Source organism: Amblyraja radiata, chromosome 7 (assembly GCF_010909765.2).
Source record: "Amblyraja radiata isolate CabotCenter1 chromosome 7, sAmbRad1.1.pri, whole genome shotgun sequence".
Taxonomy (NCBI): Eukaryota; Metazoa; Chordata; class Chondrichthyes; order Rajiformes; family Rajidae; genus Amblyraja; species Amblyraja radiata.
The window spans coordinates 38,836,795-38,855,819 of record NC_045962.1 but is presented as its reverse complement, the minus strand read 5'-3'; the positions used below and the strand labels follow the sequence as shown (position 1 = coordinate 38,855,819).

At 43.7% G+C, this 19,025-nt stretch overlaps 1 protein-coding gene across 7 annotated transcripts in view; it reads right to left on the bottom strand.

Moving 5' to 3' along the window:
- Window positions 1–19,025, bottom strand: part of LOC116975312 (mitogen-activated protein kinase kinase kinase 13-like) — a 154,137-nt gene that overhangs the window by 9,104 nt on the left and 126,008 nt on the right. For all 7 annotated transcript variants that reach the window (XM_033024255.1, XM_033024258.1, XM_033024257.1 and 4 more), the window contains 3 exons: window positions 18,533–18,649; window positions 14,276–14,413; window positions 11,412–12,096 (listed from right to left, as the gene is read on the bottom strand). In XM_033024255.1, coding sequence (XP_032880146.1) covers window positions 11,412–12,096; window positions 14,276–14,413; window positions 18,533–18,649 — 940 coding nt within the window. The remainder of the gene's footprint in view (window positions 1–11,411; window positions 12,097–14,275; window positions 14,414–18,532; window positions 18,650–19,025) is intronic.

Here is a 19,025-nt window from a genome sequence, read left to right as displayed (position 1 = left end):
CTGTGACCAACAGAAAACAATGTCACACTGTGTCCCCCACACCACATACACTAAAACCCCTGTCCCACGGTGCGAGTCCACCCACGAGTTATCCCGAGTTAAAAACAAATCAAACTCGTGGTAATCACGTAGAATGAACGTAGCGGGAACGTCGGAGCTCGTGGACGTAACTTAGCGACTCGTAACGCTAACGGCAGCTACTCGAGAAACGTGTTAACGCGTGAAAAATTTTCAACATGTTGAAAGACTGCCACGAGTCAAATATACTCTATCAAATTTTGATACTTTTAAACTTGTTGTAATACCATAGTAGCCCGTGAGCTTACCGTAGTGACTCGTGAGTTTACCGTATTAACTCGTGGGTACTCTTAACTCGGCAGCTGGACAGAGAAAAAAAAAAAGATGAGTAAAAAAAGGTTCGCCAAGACAGCCTGTCAGGAATGATCCCCTGATGCTGGAGACACCTGTGGGAATCTCACCTTGGTCTTTGGTATAGAGCAACCAACAACCAATATTTCCAGATTTCCAAGGGCAGGTCACTTCCCTTGTTTATGTGCCTTTCACATTACTGCTTCAGAGGTTTGATGCATTATGTGGGGCGGGGAGAGGGGGTGGGGGTAGTGATTGCATTCCTGTTTGAATAAGTGTAGGAAGGAACTGTAGATGGTGGTTTACACCGAAGACAGGCACAAAAAACTGGAGTAGCTCAGCAGGTCATGCAGCATCGCTGAAAAAAAGAGTCTAGACCCGAAGCGTCGCCTATTCCTTTTTCTCCGGAGATGCCGTCTGACCCGCTGAGTTACTCCAGCTTTTTGTGTCCACCTCTTGTTAGAATAAGATTATTTGAAAATGAAATGATCCACACCAACTATTAAAAATATATCGCCTTAATGTGAAAAATAAAGCAATTGCAAAACTTTGCCAACACGAAGGGGAATATCCTTTGGGGTCGTTCGCTACCATCCGCAGTCACGGATAAAACAGTGCAGGATATGATAATGTGGCCAATGATACAGGTGTGAGGCGAGATCCGCAAAATACAGTCTGCCGAGCAATGAATAAACAGAGGTGAGAAATGTACTAACCGTCAGCCTATATATTGAAAAATCCCAAAACTCGGATTTAGTGAGTTTAAAAAAGTACATTAGACAAGAAACCTTTACAAATAGCGAAGCTTCGCGTATGGCAGCGCACCACTCACCGACACATCTGGGGAAGGTGACAGTCCTTCAGGTGTTTTTGCCATTCATTTCTCATCGAGTCATGAGCTCAGGTGTTGCGGGGAGCATTCATACAACAAAGCAGCGTGCGGGGAGCGAAAGGGAGCACTTGGGGGAATCTCCATAAAATAGTACCGGAGGTTAGAATCAAACCCGGGTCCCTGGAGCAGTGACACACGCTGCTCAAGTGAACGTATAATGAAATGAATGAGGACAGACAATAATCAGATTAATTGAACTCATCAAAGGGCGTAGATTTAATGTGAGCAGCAGGCGGAAAAGAGGGCATCCGATGATTTTTTTCTCAACCCAGTAAGTACTGTAGTCGTAATCTGAGAATGCGACGGAGGCAGGTTTACAAAGTATATGGGCCAGAACTCGAATAACGGTTAGGAAGGCTATGGTTGGAATGGACATGGTGGGCGGAGGAGCCTGTTTCTATGTTGTATGAACCCATGACTTGATGAGAAATGAGTGGCAAAAACACCTGAAGGATTGTGAGATAATGATCATGGATGACTTTTAATGGAAAGTCCACACATACAGGTAGACAGCCAAGAAGAACTTCATATCTACACTCAGATGGACTGGCAGATGGAGGAGATAGGAGTTGGGGAAAGAGAGGAAAAGCCCAAGAGAAATACAGGGAAAGGGATATTGGAAAAGACAGATGCTGGAATCCTGAAACGCATGTCAAAACATTTAAAAGGTATAAACACATAGCAAATAGGTGCAGGAGTAGGCCATTCGGCCCTTCGAGCCAGCATTGCCATTCAATATGATCATGGCTGATCATCCAAAATCAGTACCCCGTTTCTGCTTTCTCCCCATATCCCTTGATTCCGTAACCCTAAGAAATTTAAACATGGGAGGCTTTTTATAGTAAAAAAAAACTCCATCGTTGGGATAAGATAGGAGGTAGACAAAAGTGCTGGAGAAACTCAGCGGGTGAGGCAGCATCTATGGAGCGAAGTATAAGATAACCAACAAGAGTGAGCCAATATCTCCAATCCCAAGGCTTATTCACACTAAATGATGGACAGACTCCATCATTCATACGCTCAACATCAGACTCCTGAAATGGTCACTCTACTCTGAACTCTGTCACGGCAAAAGAATCCAAGGATGACAGAGGAGAGATACATGGATGTACTCAAACCTCCATGACTTAACAACTCATCGAAATTTCTTGGCCATAAATGCTCAAAATGTGTAAATATCCTTCTACAGCTATTTCCGAAGCAAGAGGGTAACCAGGGAAAATGTGATTCCCATTCGAGACCAAAGGGGTTATCTATGTGTGGAGCCAGGGGATATGGGCATGGATGGATAAATGTTGAGGACTGGATGAGATCTATTCCAGGTTGCCATGGGAAGCAAGGGAGGAGATTACTGGGGCCCCGATAATATGTTTGTAACTATGTTAACCACAGGTGAGATGCCAGAAGACTGGAGGATAGTTCATGTTCCTTTATTTAAGAGATAAGCCAGATAACCACAGACCAGTCAGCCTTTTGTCAGTGTGAGGGAAATTGTTGGAGCAAATCCTATGGAGTCCGGGCATGATCAAGAATAGTCAGCATGGCTTTCTTTAGGAGAAACCTGGCCTCTAGTTCTTTGAGGAGGTAAGTAATAAGACTGAAGAAGGCAGGAGAGTAGACATTGCCATGTTGATCTTAAAATGCAACCCTCCTTGTCTGAGAGGACTCCAGTCCCCACTGCACCGACCCATCCTGAAAAGCAGAATTGTTGATGAAAAGAAGTACTCCCACAAAAGGGAGAGGTACTTCAAGCCAGATGAGCAGGTTCGTGTTCTCAGTCCTCCCAACAAGTCCAGTTGAGACAAATAGGATGTTGGAAAAATAGTGGAAGTATGTGGAACAAAAAGATACTTAGTTGAAGTTGGAGATAGGATCAAGTGTTCATGTTGATCAAATGATTCCAGCCAAAGATGAACCAAGAACTGAGCATGAAGTTCTAATCCATGAGTTTTTAATCTGAAAGTGAGTTGGAAGAGACCACTGCGATTGAAACACAAAGTTCAGTTAGTACAGACAAAGAAACAGATTCCTCTGGTCAAAGTCAGGGTACTAAAGCAGAGCCAAACAAGCCTACAGTTGAGTCAACACCTAAACCTGTTACTGTTAGATGATCAGGCAGGATCCATAAACCAGTAGTCAGATTAGGTTTGTAAGTTAAGTAACTCACTGTATAGGTAAAATGAAAATGTGTAGATATGTAAAATAAATATATTATATTTATCATTTAAGATTTCATGAATACTGGTTTAAATCAAGTATCACAACAACAAAATTGTAACTGTGTACTTAGATTTAATACTTAAAAAAAGGAGAGCAGTGTAATGTATTCATACATATCCATGTATATATTAATGAGGTTCTGTTGTATATAAGCAGGGAATGTTGGGTTTATAAAACTCTCTCTCGTGATCCAGGCAACCTGCGTGTAAGTTGTTATTCATTCTGCCGTCCGGAATATAACAGTCTCCACATGTATGCCAATAACATTCCATTCCATCTCTGTACACCTCATCATTTATTTACCACATATCGTGTCACAAGTTTCTGAAAAGATGGCCAAAACTTTCCTCGAGGATCTACTTTTTCAATCCCTTTCATTGGCATCATTGCTCCCTCTGGCAGCTCTCTGGGGCTGAGCTGACCCTTTGCAATTGTCTTATCTTTGAACGTGTCAAGCTATCAGGCACAGGGACAGCCCATACTGTCCTCATGAACATCCACAGACTCTGCCCTTCCTTGATTCATCTGCTGCTGAAATTCCTCCCTGCTCCATGCTTTTGTTACCCTTGATTATTCCACTCCTCTCTTTGGCTGACTCCCAAGTTCCAGCCAACTTAAACTTGAGCTCACTACAAGTTTGCTGCATCTATCTGTCTACCTACCATCCCACCTCCTCCATTTCCTCACTAAACTGCCTCTGCTTTGCTCTTGTAAGATACCCCTTAAAACCTACCAGTTTTATTTAGGGTTTAATCCTGTCAAGGTAGCTCACTGGGTGGCTTGATAATCAGAAGTTGTTTGAAATGTTTGGAGAGGATCCTGCTCTGGTGTTTTTTTCTACATTAAGTTGAAGGTGTGCGGTAAATGGAAGTTGCTACTGGCGCATTGGACTTGTGGTCTGAGTGTATGATCTCCATGGCTCGTCTTGCGAGATGGCTGGGGTTCTGCTCTAGTTTTGGGCCACACTGGTGTTGATGCTGTCCTGTTATGGTAGTGAGCCCATCACCAGGGATAGTACTGTGCGGCTCTGGGCCTCTGCCTGGTTTAGGTTGTTATGTTGTTCACTTCGAGAGACACGGTTAACGGACGTGTCCCTCTCACTATTAGCCGGTGACGTTGAGTCAACAGCTGGATTTGTGCTCTGCGGCCTTCCACAAGTGACCTCGTCAGCAGTCAGTGAGATGAGCACAGTGTAGCATTTCATCAAATGATGCACATTACAGAATCGTAAGCCAATCCCAACTTGACACGCATTTGGAGACTGACAGTCTATCTGAGTCTGTATTGGTGAATGATTCATGGAAAATGCAAGGAATCTGTCACATGATAACATTTCATGAGGCACTGCCATAAGATCCTTTTCAAACTTCCCAGCTCCAATTCCTCGTGTTTATAACTCTCTTCTCCCTGCCTAGATCCTCACTGTTCTACTTTGCTGTGCTTTCATCACTTGTTCCGATATATTTGACGTACAAGATGGTCCTCCACAGCCATGACGTTTGCAATGTGCTTGTGTGTAGGGCGGAGAGATTCAGCAGGATCTCATTATCTTTGATTTTTCTACTTCCCAACCTTTGCAACCAGACAACTTAACAGGCTCCATTTTTAATTTTAGACCCACCCTCTGCTGTTCACTTAAGATTGCAGAGAGTAAAGGGTAATATCCTACCCCGATAACACTTTCCAGGACTGCCAAACTACCTAGAACATCCTTCCCTCCTTCAAACCTCACTCCCCCCAACCTCTCTTCTTCCCACCTCCCACGAGCCCTCTTCCTCTCAGAACTTCAGTCAGTCTGAACTGTGAGTCTGAGCTCCCTCAGCATCAAAAACACCTGCTGCACCATGTCTAGTTTCAGAACTGTGCCTCCTCCTCACCAGAGCTGGTTTCTAAATCAAAATCGCACATCTAACTAATCCAAGGACCGATGGTCAGTTAACACGGGGCTTGGCTGAAAAAAGTCATATCATGAATTTGAAAATATCCTAATCTACTCCACTGTCAAGTGTGTAGCTGGATGCACAACCTGTAGAAGACTGGAATAATTTCTTCTATGCTCAGCTAGCAAACACTGCCTGCTGGATTACCCAAGCCCATTTCCCTGCCGTCCCTCCCTGCCCCTCTCTTCCCCCTTTTCTCTGCACTTTCTTCCTCCTTTTTCACTCTGCCCCTTTTTTCTCTCCCTCTGACACTCTTATCACTCTTCTCTGTCACTTTCTCTCTCTCTCTCTCTCTCTCTCTGCCTCTCTTTCTGTGTCTGCCTGTCTTTCTCTGTCGCTTTGGTTTGCCTGCCTCAATCTCTCTTTCCACTTTTCTCTTTCTCTGCTGCCTCTCTTTCTTTCCATCTGGTTCTCTATTTCCATCTCTGTTCTCTATCTCTCCATCTCTCTCCCCCTCCGTTTCTGTCTGTATCTCTCTTTTCATCTCCCTCTCTCTTTCCATCTGTCTGTTTCTCTCTCTCTCCTTCTGTCTGTCTCTTTCTACCAGTTTTATTGTTGCATTTTCCTAGCACTCACTTTCTCCCTATTTTTTCTCTCTCTTTTTAAAAGCCCAAATTAAATACATTGCTACTGCTTCCCCCTTTCCCCATGGGATATATTTCCTGCTGTCTTGACTCTAATAGTCAAGAGATCACTAATTTACCTTCCAACTTGTCGCTAGTCAAAGTTTCTCCTGTCTTTGCCTTGAGCAAGTGCAGATTTGATGAATGTAACTGATGACTTTGCTAACAAACATCAAAAAGCTGAAATGGGATTATTGTAAATGGGTGCTTGATGGTCATCATGGGTTTAGTGAGCCAAAGGGCCTATACCAGTGGTTCCCAACCTTTTTTTGGCCATGCCCCACCTAATCACCTCTAAAATCCTGATGCCCCCCCCCCCCATATTTTAGCACGAGCAGACAAAGAAATAATTCTCAGAAAATGGAATTTACTCAAAATAACATCTGAAACATAAACTACATATGTTTACCTGATGCCCCCCTTAAAAATCAAATTGCCCCCCTGTGGGGCGTACGCCCCACGTTGGGAACCACTGGCCTATACCCATGCTGTCGGTCTCAGTCAGTGCCACCCTCTTTGTCTACAAACGCTATATAGGATTTCAGCCTAAATTTGATCAGCTAATTTCATCCAGAGCTGCAGTAACTGAAACACTCTACCCCTGATGCTGGGTTGGGTTCAGTTGGAACATTATATGCCATGACTGATAGATGTTGTTGGTAAAAGTGTGAAGGATGTGTGGTGTGGATGTAATTATGTGAAGCACTTTGGGGTCAATGCAAGTTGACTAAAAATGTGCTATATAAATAAAGAAAGAAGAAGAAGAAGAAGAAGAAGAAGAAGTAGGAGCAGGAAACGTGATGGGGTTGGGGAACAGATCAGCCACCTTCTCACTAAACAGTGGAGCAGAGTGAAGAGGTTACATGGGGTCCTCCTGGTCCTTTGTTCTAAATTAGTAACCAACAGCAGAACAGTGGTCAGATGATGATCAGATGCCCTCATGGTTAGGGAGCTGGAGAAACTACACCACTGCTATTGTAGAATGAATTGTATCAGTTTTGGCTCAGCAGCAACACCCACTGGTCACTTCGTCGGATGATCTTGGAGCAAATCCCAGACATCACAGAGTACTGGTTAGGATAATTGTGTATTACTGAGGGATGCTGTTCTTATTAGTGAAAATCTTAATCAAACTTATTCTGCCCTTCTATTTGGGCATCACATATCCCAGGTCTTCATTTCAAAGTGGAGTTGTGTAATTATCTCCCATGCCCAAGGTGATAATTATCCCAAAACTACCATCACCTACACATTACATGACCATCATCACAGTGCTGTGTGCGCGGCCCTGCTGGGTGTTCACTGAGAGACATCCCCCACTTTACAGCAATGACCACACTTTGACAACATGTGGGGGCAAAATGCTTGGAACGATTCCAAAACTGAATACAATACTCCAAATACGACCTCACCAACGGCTTGTACAACTGTGACATAACATTTCAACTTCGATACCAATAATCCTGACTGATGAAGGCCAATGTACCAAATGCAATCTTTTCTACCCCATCTACCTGTGACGCCACTTTCAGAGAACCATGCACGTGTACTCCTAGATCGCTCTATACAATATTCCCCAGAGCCCTGCAATTCAGTGTGAAGTACCTGTCCTGCTTTGACTTTCCAAATGCAATGCCTCTCACTTATCTGCATTAAACTCTATTAACCAGTCCTCAGTCCACTTGTCCAACAGATAAAGATTGTGCTGAAATTTCTGATAACCATCCACACTATCTACTGTACCACCCACCTTGGTGTCATCTGTAAACTTACTAATCATTCCTTGGACATTCTCATCCAAATCACTGATGTAAATCACAACCAGCATTGGGCTCTGTTCCGATGTCTGAGTCACAGACTTTCAGTCCGAAAAACAATCTTCCACAATCACCCTTCCAATTCTCTATCCAGTCAGCTAGCTCTCCCTGATCCCATGCAATCTAAACTTCAGAGCAGCCTACAATGTGCAACCTTATCAAATGCCTTGCTGAAGTCCATATCAACAACGATTTGAGCCTTTTCCCTCATCAACCGTTTTGGTTACTTACATGACTCCCAAGTCACGGGCCCACCCTGTCTTTATCTATAACTATTTTAAGGCGAATAGAACAGTGTTCGCTGGTTTCAAACGACTCACCCACGGACACTTCAGTCATTTGCACCCCCTCTCCCCACCCCCAAATTTCTTAAGAGTGGATCAAGCTTTGCCCTCTCCCTTGTAGGGCCCTCTATATATTGTCGGAGGAAACTTTCCTGAACACATTTGAAAAATTCCACCTTGTTTAGGCCTTTGGCACTATGACTGTCCTGGTCTACATTGGGAAAATTAAAACCCCCTACTATGCCAACACTAATAGTCTTTCAGCTGTCTGCAACCTCCTGGCATATTTCAATTCAATTCAACAGTCCTTTCTAACTCCCTCCTGTGCTCCTGCCTATCCATACCAATTTCCAAGCTTTCACCAGTCTCAGCCCTGGGTGACAGCATGCTGTAAAGGTTGTAACTTTGTTTGCTCCCTTAACTTTTAACTTCTTGCTTACCACTCTTTCAATGTTACTTGTTATTACTTGATTTCAAGGCATAGTCTAACCTTTCTTAAAGTGTTGATAACACTTTTATACGCTTCAATCGTGTAAAGGATGGAGACAAGAGGAAAAAGAGCTTCTCCAAGGAAGGAGCGTGGGGAAGGCGCAGCTTCCGACTCTGGTATCTTAGAAGCAAAATCGAAAATGAACGGAGAAATTAAAACAAGATTCTGCAGTTTGGAAGAAATGATGAAAGGAATTTCGAGCAAATTGACGGAAGTTCAAGACAAGCTGATTCTGTTACAAGATGAATCTCGTGAACAGAAGGAACAAATTGATAACTTGTGAACCTTGAGCCAGGAAAGAGATTTGAAGATTGAAATACTGGAACGGAAAATGAATGAAAACACTCGAGCAATACAAGACTAAAAACATGGATCTGGAAAACAGAAGCCGTCGATTGAATCTGCGAATTGTTGGTTTGCCTGAAGGTCAAGAAGGGGATAATGTTATAAAATGTGCCTCTAAAATGAAAAAGGAGACTTTCAACACCGAGCACTATGGAAATCTTCCAATTTTGGATAACGCACACAGGATAAAAATCCCAGACCAAGTAAAAAATAATTACAGAAATCAAAAAAAGACGGTGGTTTGGCACTGCTGAACCTTAGATTTTACTATTGGGCAGTTAATGCTCGCTATCTAACGTTTTGGACAAAAGATTTAGAAGATACCCAATGCCCAGGATGGATAAATCTTGAACGTGATTCTATGCAAGGGCTATCATTGGCTTCTATTCTAGGGGCTTTGTTACCTTTTACAATTACGAGATTGAATAAATATACGACTAACCCAATAATAAGACATACATTCCGAATATGGTTTCAATTTCGTAAGTTTTTTGGATTGAATGATTTTATCTTATCGAGTCCTGTCATATCTAATTTTTTCTTCCAACCTTCTAGTACTGATCAAGCCTTTCTGTTATGGAAGAGGAAGGGATTAGCAGCTTTTCGTGATTTGTTTTTGGATGGTTGTTTTATGTCTTTTGAACAACTCTCCAATAAATATAATCTACCTAACTCACATTTCTTTAGATATTTACAAATTAGACATTTTTTGAAGGCTGCTCTACCCTTTAAAGATTTCGGTTTGATGTGGTAACGGATTACCACATCAAACCGAAATCTTTTTACATTTGAACCCTTATCAGAAAGGTTTAATAACGACTATTTATGAGTTGATTTTGAAATTACAAATAGATACATTTGATAAAATTAAGAATGACTGGGAAAGAGAACTCCAAATTTCTCCACCTATAGAGAAATGGGAGAGGATTCTTCAATTAGTTAATGCTACCTCAATGTGTGCAAGACACGCTCTGATACAATTCAAGGTGGTTCACAGAGCTAACAGAGCTCATATGTCAAAAGAAAAGATAGCTTGTTTTTATGGTTATATAAATCCTACCTGTGACAGATGTAATTCTGAAGTGGCTTCGCTGACTCATACGTTTTGGTCTTGCCCACTTTTGGAAAAATATTGGAAATACATTTTTGATACTATTTCTGTAGTTTTAGGTATTGATTTACAACCTCATCCTATTACTGCAATTTTTGGGCTACCAATGTTAGATTCTATTCATCTGTCCAGTTCTGCCCATCGGCTGATTGCTTTTACTACATTAATTGCCAGAAGACCTATTTTATTTTAATGTAACGACTCTAATCCTCCGACCACACTCCATTGGTACTCTGAAACAATATCATGTTTAAATTTATAAAAAATTAGAAGTGACATTGTTGAACCCTTGGTTAAATTTGATAGGACTTGGGGAAGCTTTATTCAACATTTTCACACAACATAAATTGTCCCCTCTCCAACTGTTATAATAATTATTTTACCTTTATTCGGTGGAACGGACTTGACGACAAACAGGGACTTAAATTGTTGAAATTCTTTGCAGCCCAGATTCTATTTTGCTTTTTTTCCCCTAGTTTAGGGGGTTTTGTTTTTCTCTTTTTTTTTCTTTTTATCTTTTTGTTTTATATATATATATATATATATATATATATATACACAAGTTCTCTTTTAAACACTTAACTATATTTACATAGAGACTATGGAGGTCTATACTCAATGTGTATTTTGACACTGGACTCATATTTAGGTTATACCTGATTAATGTAATCCTGATCCCTATGTATCAATATCATTGTTATGTTTATCATTATTATTTTTTTGTTTTGTTTTGTTTTTGTTTTTGCAAAAAACTAATGAAAAGATTTTAAAAGAAAGAAAGAAAGGAATGGGTAACATTTCGGGTTGAGTCTCTTTGAGTCCGAAGAAGGGTCTCGACCCGAAACGTCACCCATTCCTTCTCTCCAGAGATGCTGCCTGTTACTCCGGCATTTTGAGTCTCCAACAACTATGGCTCAACCTGACAATACAAGCAAATGCTTGTAATTTCAATGGCCACCTGCAATGAGACCAGCAGTTAGGTTTTCTAAGTGATGATTACTGGGAGGTGGTTTCAAGGAAACAGTTTTAATTCCCTGAGACATTTTTTTTCCAGGACAGATTTTTTCTGCTTGGCAATTTCCAAGGTAACTCTTAAGTAGTTCTCCAGCTCACAATTGAAATCATGTTGTAACTAATTAAACCTTCATAATACAAACGCGCTCGCTAATTCATCAATCACGTTATATCCAATTAGCATTACAGGCATGTGCACTATAGCAGAACTACCTGACTATCTATCCACTAATGTTACTTTGGTACTGCCCCGGGGGACTGAAAGATCTGCCATGAGCTGTGCTGAGGAACCACCTGCTCTCTTACCTCCTTCCTGAGGACTCTCAGCTTGCGAGGTAGTGTGGGTGTGGTGAGGTGCAGAGGGGTGCTCAAGGAAGACCCTGCCTTGGACATTTCCGGCTGCTTCTCCTCCGAAGGCCTGATGTTCTCCTGAAACCGAGGGTTCTCGTAATGAGCCATGGGATTGTGCACTGGAGACAGGGAGAAGCCTGGTGCGGCTGGTCCCGCCTTGTATCCGTTGGACAGTCTTTCATCTCTGGCGTTGCCCTTACGCTCTCGACAGTCCCGACAGGAGGCTCCGTGCCCGCAGTCCGGCAGCTCGCCGTTCTCCGAGCTCCTGCGGTGGCTCACAGCCAGCGTGGTGGAGATGAGGTCTGGGCTGGAGCCGGATATCTTCAGCTGCAGGCGGTCGGTGTGGGGGCTCCTCAGGGCCGCCGCTGGCCCAAAATACTTCAGACTGTGCACACAGTTGGCCGGGTCGCCCAGGCGATGCTGGTGGTGGAGGGAGCACTGCTTCGGGCCCGCGATGGCCCGCAGGAATCCCGCAAACTCCTGGTGGCTCCCCTTGCTGTTGCCGCGACGGTGCCGCTGTTTGCTGCGGTATCTCGCCTTCCCCGGTGGCGTGGACACCTTGGGGCTGCCGGTAACAGGCGAGTGCGATTGGCCCAACTCCACACTCGGCACAATGCCATCTGACCTCAGGAGGTCGGGTCTGCGGGAGCCAGAGGAAGAGGAGGTTAGTATTACAGGGCCCGTCAGGTCACAATGGCGCAGGTCAGCATACCATCAGTGAATACAAGGAGTCTGGAGATAATTAAGCATCAGGCAACCCTGGTCACCTCTGGATTTTACCCAGGCAGCTACAACCTGGTGTTCGTTCTGGATTCCAGCCGCTGTGCAGATGAAAAGGTTCTTTCTCAGGTCCCCTCTAAAACTCTTACCCCTTCCCTCAAATTATACCCTCAGATTATAGAACCTCTGCTTTGGGACAATGCTTCTGGCTACACACTCTAGTCATGATCCTCATGATTTGTACAGCTCTTGCAGGTCACCTCTCCTCTCCAAGGTAAAGAAACTCGGCCTTTACACTCTCTGCCATCCCCTACCTGCCTGGCCCTCCTGTGTTGTCACTCATTGCCTGCTGTTGCTTAGGCTATGTTTGCCCAGGATGTGAGAAGCAACCTGGATTTTCCGCATGGCATATTAGAGAAGTTCCAAACTTTGTTCAGTCTCTGTCTATAACAAATCTGTAGGGCGCAGAAATGTCTGCCTTATAGGACAGGATAAAGTTATACATCCTAATTCAGACATAATTATTTCCCAGGACGATGCCTGGATGATTGGCAGGAAGCAACAGGCTGATTGGCAGGTGTTGCAACTGTTTGACATCGCTAAAAGGTAGGTTTAGATAAGGCTGCGGTGCCCAGTTAGTTTGACTCCAGAGAGACCTCTACAGTTGTGAGCATCAGTTTAGATTTTGAGTACACCATCAGGTGTGCTGCCAGTGCATACTGGCCACCAGGTTACAGAAACCAACTGTGCTTTAACCCTATCCATGTTATGCAAAACCCTGAGGTTATGTGGCATTTAATAGCGACCCTTAGGGATGGGAGGTGGGGTCCATGGGAGTAATGAAGCCAAATCAAATGTCAGGGCATGAAATTCCAAAGTATGTCAGCACTTATTGCAAAGAATTGTGGATGCGGCCCAGACCATCACACAGACCAACCTCCCTTCCATTGACTCTTATTACACCTCCCGCAGCCTCGGCAAGGCCAACAGCATATTCAAGGACAAATCGCACCCCAGCCACTCCCTCTTCTCCCCTCTCCCATCAGACAAGATGTTGAGAAGTGTAAAAACGCACACGTCCACATTCAGGGACACTTTCTTCCCAGTTCTTATCAGGCAACTGAACCATTCTACCAACAACTAGAAGGCAGCCCTGAGCTACGACCTACCTCATTGGAGGCCCGTGGACTAAGTTTGTTCGGACTTTATCCTGCACTAATTGTTATTCATGTTATTCCCTTTATCATGTATCTGTACACTGTGGATGGCTCGACTGTAATCATGTATTGTCCTTCCGCTGATTGGTTAGCATGCAGCAAAAGCTTTGCACTGTACCTTGGTACACGTGACAATAAACAAAAACTAATCTTAAAGCTGCACAGGAAAAATGCATCAATTCTCATATTTTACATCTGGTCTCAATTACTTGGAACATTCCATAAACATGGGGCTAATTTTGGTCCAGCCCATTGTCAGGCAGTCCACAAACGACTCGTAGACACTGACCAGTCATACTGATGCAGGGGCAGTGGCATACCCGAGGACCAATGTACCCTGACTACACGCAAACCCTCCCTTATAGCCATTCGACATTCATAAATCACAACCCAAAAAGTGAGATATGGAATAAAATTCACTCTCGGAATTTATGTGAAAAAAAGCCCATTATAAAAGGGCCATTATAAAACAATATTTTTTTAATCATGGGCTTCATGACGCACGCAGAGATGAAGTGGCTTCACGTTATGTAAATTTGCAATATGGATGGTTTTCTAGCAATACAAACCCCGACTACGAAATGCAGGAGTCGCCTCTATCGCAAAGATCTTGGCATCCCGGGGTGTGTAAATCTACACCAGACCATTTGAGTTACTCTAACATTATATGTTCGGTATAAGCCAGCATCTGGAGTTCCTTCCTACACAGATCGAATAGAAAACTGCCCTGGTCGCAATCCAAATCAATTTGAGGTAATGGGGTTTCTATTATGTCAGCAATGTGCCCCACATTTTACTGAAGAACAAGAACAATGATGTATTCTTAGGAAGCAGCCCTGTAGATAGTGTGCAATGAACAGGTTCATTTAACCATTCACTTACCGCTTCCCCTGGGCTCCAGGCTTGTGGTTTGATGCCTTCTTCTTGATCAATTTCTCTACGGCATTAGTGCGAATTATTGGCCTGACCAGGTGACGCTTGTACATTCCTGGGTACTTCTTCTCTACAGCTTGTTCACGTCTGCAGTGCAACAAAAGACTTTCAGGCTTCTCTGAAATATAGGGTCTTCTCTACAGGGAGAAGGTTATGCTGATATTGCCTACCTGGTGCCAGGATGAACAATGTCTCAAACCAGCTTGATAGGATAGAGGAGGGTGAAAATCCATGTGTTGGGATCAATGACAAAGAAAAAAGTTAAGATGTCCTGACTTCTGATGACCAGGTTGTTAGATATTTGGGAAATGGGATTAGTGCTGGGAAGTGGTGCTAAGGTAAAAGATCAGACAAGATTGTACTGAACTGCAGACCAGGCACAAGAGACTAAACTAATGACCGCCCTCTACCCCTGTTCTTGCCTGGAGAGTACCAGGAGCTACAAACTAAAGAACAGGAGCTCATCTTGAGCCACAAAAAGATTGACATGGGGATATCAAGATGAGGTAGATATAGACAGGGCTGATAAAGCCTCATGGGGAAGAGGAGTTCCAAGTCACAGGATGCTGGCATCAGTTCTGGGAAAAGGAACAGCCTACAACTGATCAAAGAGGGCCGACAACTAGAACCAAATGGCACAGCCTCAGAGTAATAGGATGTACCTTTACAAAGGAGATGAGGAGGAATTTCTTCAGCCAGAGGGCAGTGAAACTGTGGAATTTGTTGCCATAGATGGCTGTGGAGGCCATATAATTGGGTATTTTGAATGTAGAGATTGGTAAGGGTGTTAGGGTTACGGGGAAAAGGCAGGAGAATGGGGTTGAGAGAGAAAGATAGACTTGAGGGGACAAATGGCTTATTTCTGCTTCTATGACATGAACATGAATCTTGCCTCTTCCGGAACTGGGCTGGGACCAAGGAGTTAACAGAAAGCATTTATAATGTGAAAAGCAAAGAACACAAAGTAATTAAATCTGGAAAGAAAAATATGAATGTAAAGCAACACCATGCAGAAGGTGAGATTAGGGTGCATAGGCTGAAAGAGTGTTCTATACGCAAAAACATGGAATGTTAGGGTTTCTAGGACCGGGAGTGGAAGGATCATGTTATAAATTTCAAGCTAGGCCTTTCAGCAGTGGTCAGGCCGTCCTTCTACACAGGCCAGTGTAAAACCGTTCAATGCAAAGGAATGCACTGATAGACGCTGTCTGACCCGCTGTGTTACTCCAGCTTTTTGTGTCTATCTTCAGTGCAATGGACACTGGATCAATAGTTCATTTATATCTGGGATCGATAGATTTTTGTTGGACAAAGATATTCAGGGATCTGGTGAAAGGCAGGTTTGTTGAGTTATGTTACAAATCAGCCACATTTTGTGTAATAAGAGACTGAGCCTTAACAGCCTGCTGCTGCTCCGATCTTCTTAGAGGTCTGGCTTAGAATGGGTAGATCTCACAGGTCTTACAGGTGATAGGTAGCTCCCAAGGATCTTACAGTGACTCCCAAACCAGGACATGGAACATAAGTCAGGGATCTTGGACTATCACTGTGTTCGGCTTGGAACAGAATCAGAGGTGACTTGTCCTTTGATGCTCACTGCAGGGGTCACTCTGGGTGAGAGGCATCAGACCCTGTGGAACTGTCCCACCAACCAGACTTGTATCTCGCTGTACTTGTGCATATGACAATAAATGCCTTGCCTTGACCAGACACTGCCATCTAGTGAGCTGCTTCAGTATAAAACTAATCCACCTGACCACAGACAATCCAAACTCAACTTCACTCCAGGACACAAAAATCCAGAGTAACTCAGCGGGTCAGGCAGCATCTCTGGAGAAAAGGAATAGATTAATTTTTGGGTCGAAACCCTTCATCAGACTGAGAGTCAGGAGAAAGGGAAACGAGAGATATAGACGGCAATATAGAGAGATATAGAAAATCAAAGGGTCTCGACCTGAAACGTCACCTATTCCTTCTCTCCAGAGATGCTACCTGACCTGCTGAGTTACTCCAGCTTTTTGTGTCTATCTTCGGTTTAAACCAGCATCCTCCACATTTTATCTGTTGCTCTGCAAAATCTCCTCAAGGAATGCCTACTTTGAAGCGGTACTTAGAAAATCTCTCCAACGAGATTTCTGCCACATCCTCTCTCGCACCCTCCCCCCTGTCATTTTCTCTTTCTCTAGATATAGATCTCTTGATCTTCAATCAAGGATATAATGTTTCCTCATTCCCAACCCGACCACAACTATAAAGGTAATAACCTCAGGCACGCTACTACTCAGAAACCCATCCCAGTGCATCCAGACAGCCCGAATCAAACCAGCCCCCACTACAGGCCTCTGCATTTGTCCAAACTTTAAAGCTTTGCTCTCTCTCCTTCCAGACAAACACACCACTCCAAGAGGCATCTTGAGCCCAAGTTGCAACTTCTCTTTGCCCTTATGTCAGGGTTTGCTCTCGCACACTGAGAGTGGAGCACCGGGAGTGCCGCACAACTCCGAGAGTGGGGCTCTGCTCCGAGAGTGGCCCACCGGAGGCACTGCACCACTCCAAGAGTGGGTGACAGAGTACTGAGCCAGGCCAACCCAGTCACAAATCGGAGATGGGTAATTAGTCCCCTCAGACTCAAATTGCTGGGATCCACTATTAATTCAATAGGTCAATGATGTTTTCCAATTTCATTCTTAAAATTGTCATCTTTAAGGGAATATACGTCAGACTGTGTGTGCAGCCTAGTGTGACTTAATTGGATGAGCTGGTATTTCTGTGGCCTTCTCTCTCATGTAGATTCACAGTTGATTTGTGGCCATGATTGATTCTCATTAACACTTCTTCCTCTCCTTCAGTCAATTCAGTTTCACAAATCCTATCGGTTCCATGCACCACAAACAATAACCTTTCACGCTGACCCTCAGAGAAACTATTGTCAGGTAATGTCAATCCAGTTGTGTGTCGGAATGGGAGGCTGTGCATTCACATGTAAGACTTGGTTCTAGATAAGTTGGGTCTGCATCATTGGAACCTCAAGGGAAGCAAACCACTTCACCTCAGATCACTGCACAGTTAAAAGGAACTGAGAAATATGGAACCTCTCTCTTTACCACTTTAAATGCTGCATTTAGTGACAAGGTTAAAGCCAGACAGAGAGGAGATGTTGGAACAATGATGGTGGTGAGATAGTAACAGCAGTGAGAAAGAATGCCATGGTATGAGAACCTGTGTTTGAACAGGGGGATGTTAAATCAAACCCTTGGACTGAGCTGAGATGAAGTTGACTGGATCATATTGCTGGCCAATGCAGAAAGGTGCAAAGTTGGTGGAGGTTACAGAGGTAAATTGAGGCAAAACCAGGAGAGAGTTAAACACAAGAATAAAGTGATTCATTTTGAGGAACTGGGACCATGAGCCAATCTGTCATTGCAACAAGAACGTGATCCACCACAACAAGATCATTCTCAGCTGTGTCCACTCTTACTGGTCTGATCCCCAACAATTGCTTCTCTTCCTAACCCCACTCTGCAAACTCTGTCCCCTCTCAAAGGTCCATCTTTGGTCTCCTCTATTTCCTCCTTTGTTCGTTGCTGCCTCTTGATAACTGTCCACATGTACGCAAATAATGTCCACAGCACCCTTCACCACCTACCCAGCACACAGGCTCTCTTCTCTCATCTCCAGCTGCCTCAACCCCTTCACTACCTCTGTACTGTCAGACTGAGCTTCCAATGTCTAGATAGGACAGGGATTAGGTCAGTGGGACCCAATGGAGGTATCAGGCTGCAGCATTGTCTGGATGCACTCAGATTTATGGACTTGTAATCCAAAGGATGTGTGTTAATGTCCTGCCATAGTAGTTTACCAATTGTGAACATGGAAAAAAAATCTTGAAATGTATAGCAGGTTCCAATATAGCGCCCACTAATCTGTCTGAAAACAGTTGGTTCTCTCGTGCCCTGCATGGAAGAAAGGATGCGTTCCTTATCTAGTTTGCCCAAGTGCACGTGGAGGGTAACATTGGAACACCCATTCCAAGTGGCTTAACACACCACGCACTGGCGACTGAGCACAGCCACTACACTGCTCAAGTTGATGCCCACACCCTGAACATAATTAAATAACCAGAGAATCCCAGCCCCGAACATCCAGACTCTGAATGCGCTGCCGAACGTATATCTCACAGTACATCAGAGTTACTTTGGTACCTACTTTATGAGTTCTTTCTCTCTGATCTCCAGCTGCAGCATGATGGCACTGAGTTCCATGTAGAGATTGTTGGCTCGTTCCAGTTTCCTTTCATAATGCTCTCTGATGTCCAGTGCGTGCCTGCAACAAGAGCAGTGGAATTGTCACAAAAGAGCTCACCCTACCATTCTTTGTGGAATTCTCTGCCTCAGAGGGCGGCGGAGGCCGGTTCTCTGGATACTTTCAAGAGAGAGCTCGTCAAGAGAGTTTATTGTCATGTTTCCCTGTTAGGACAATGAAATTCTTGCTTTGCTTCAGCACAACAGAACATATTAGGCATTGACTACAAAACAGATCAGTGTGCCCAGATACCATTATATACGTAAATACACACATGAATAAATAAACTTATAAAGTGCAAATAACAGATAATGGGCAGAGTTTTGTCCGAGCCAAGTTTAATAGCCTGATGGCTCTGGGGAAGTAGCTATTCCTGAACCTGGTCGTTGCAGTCTTC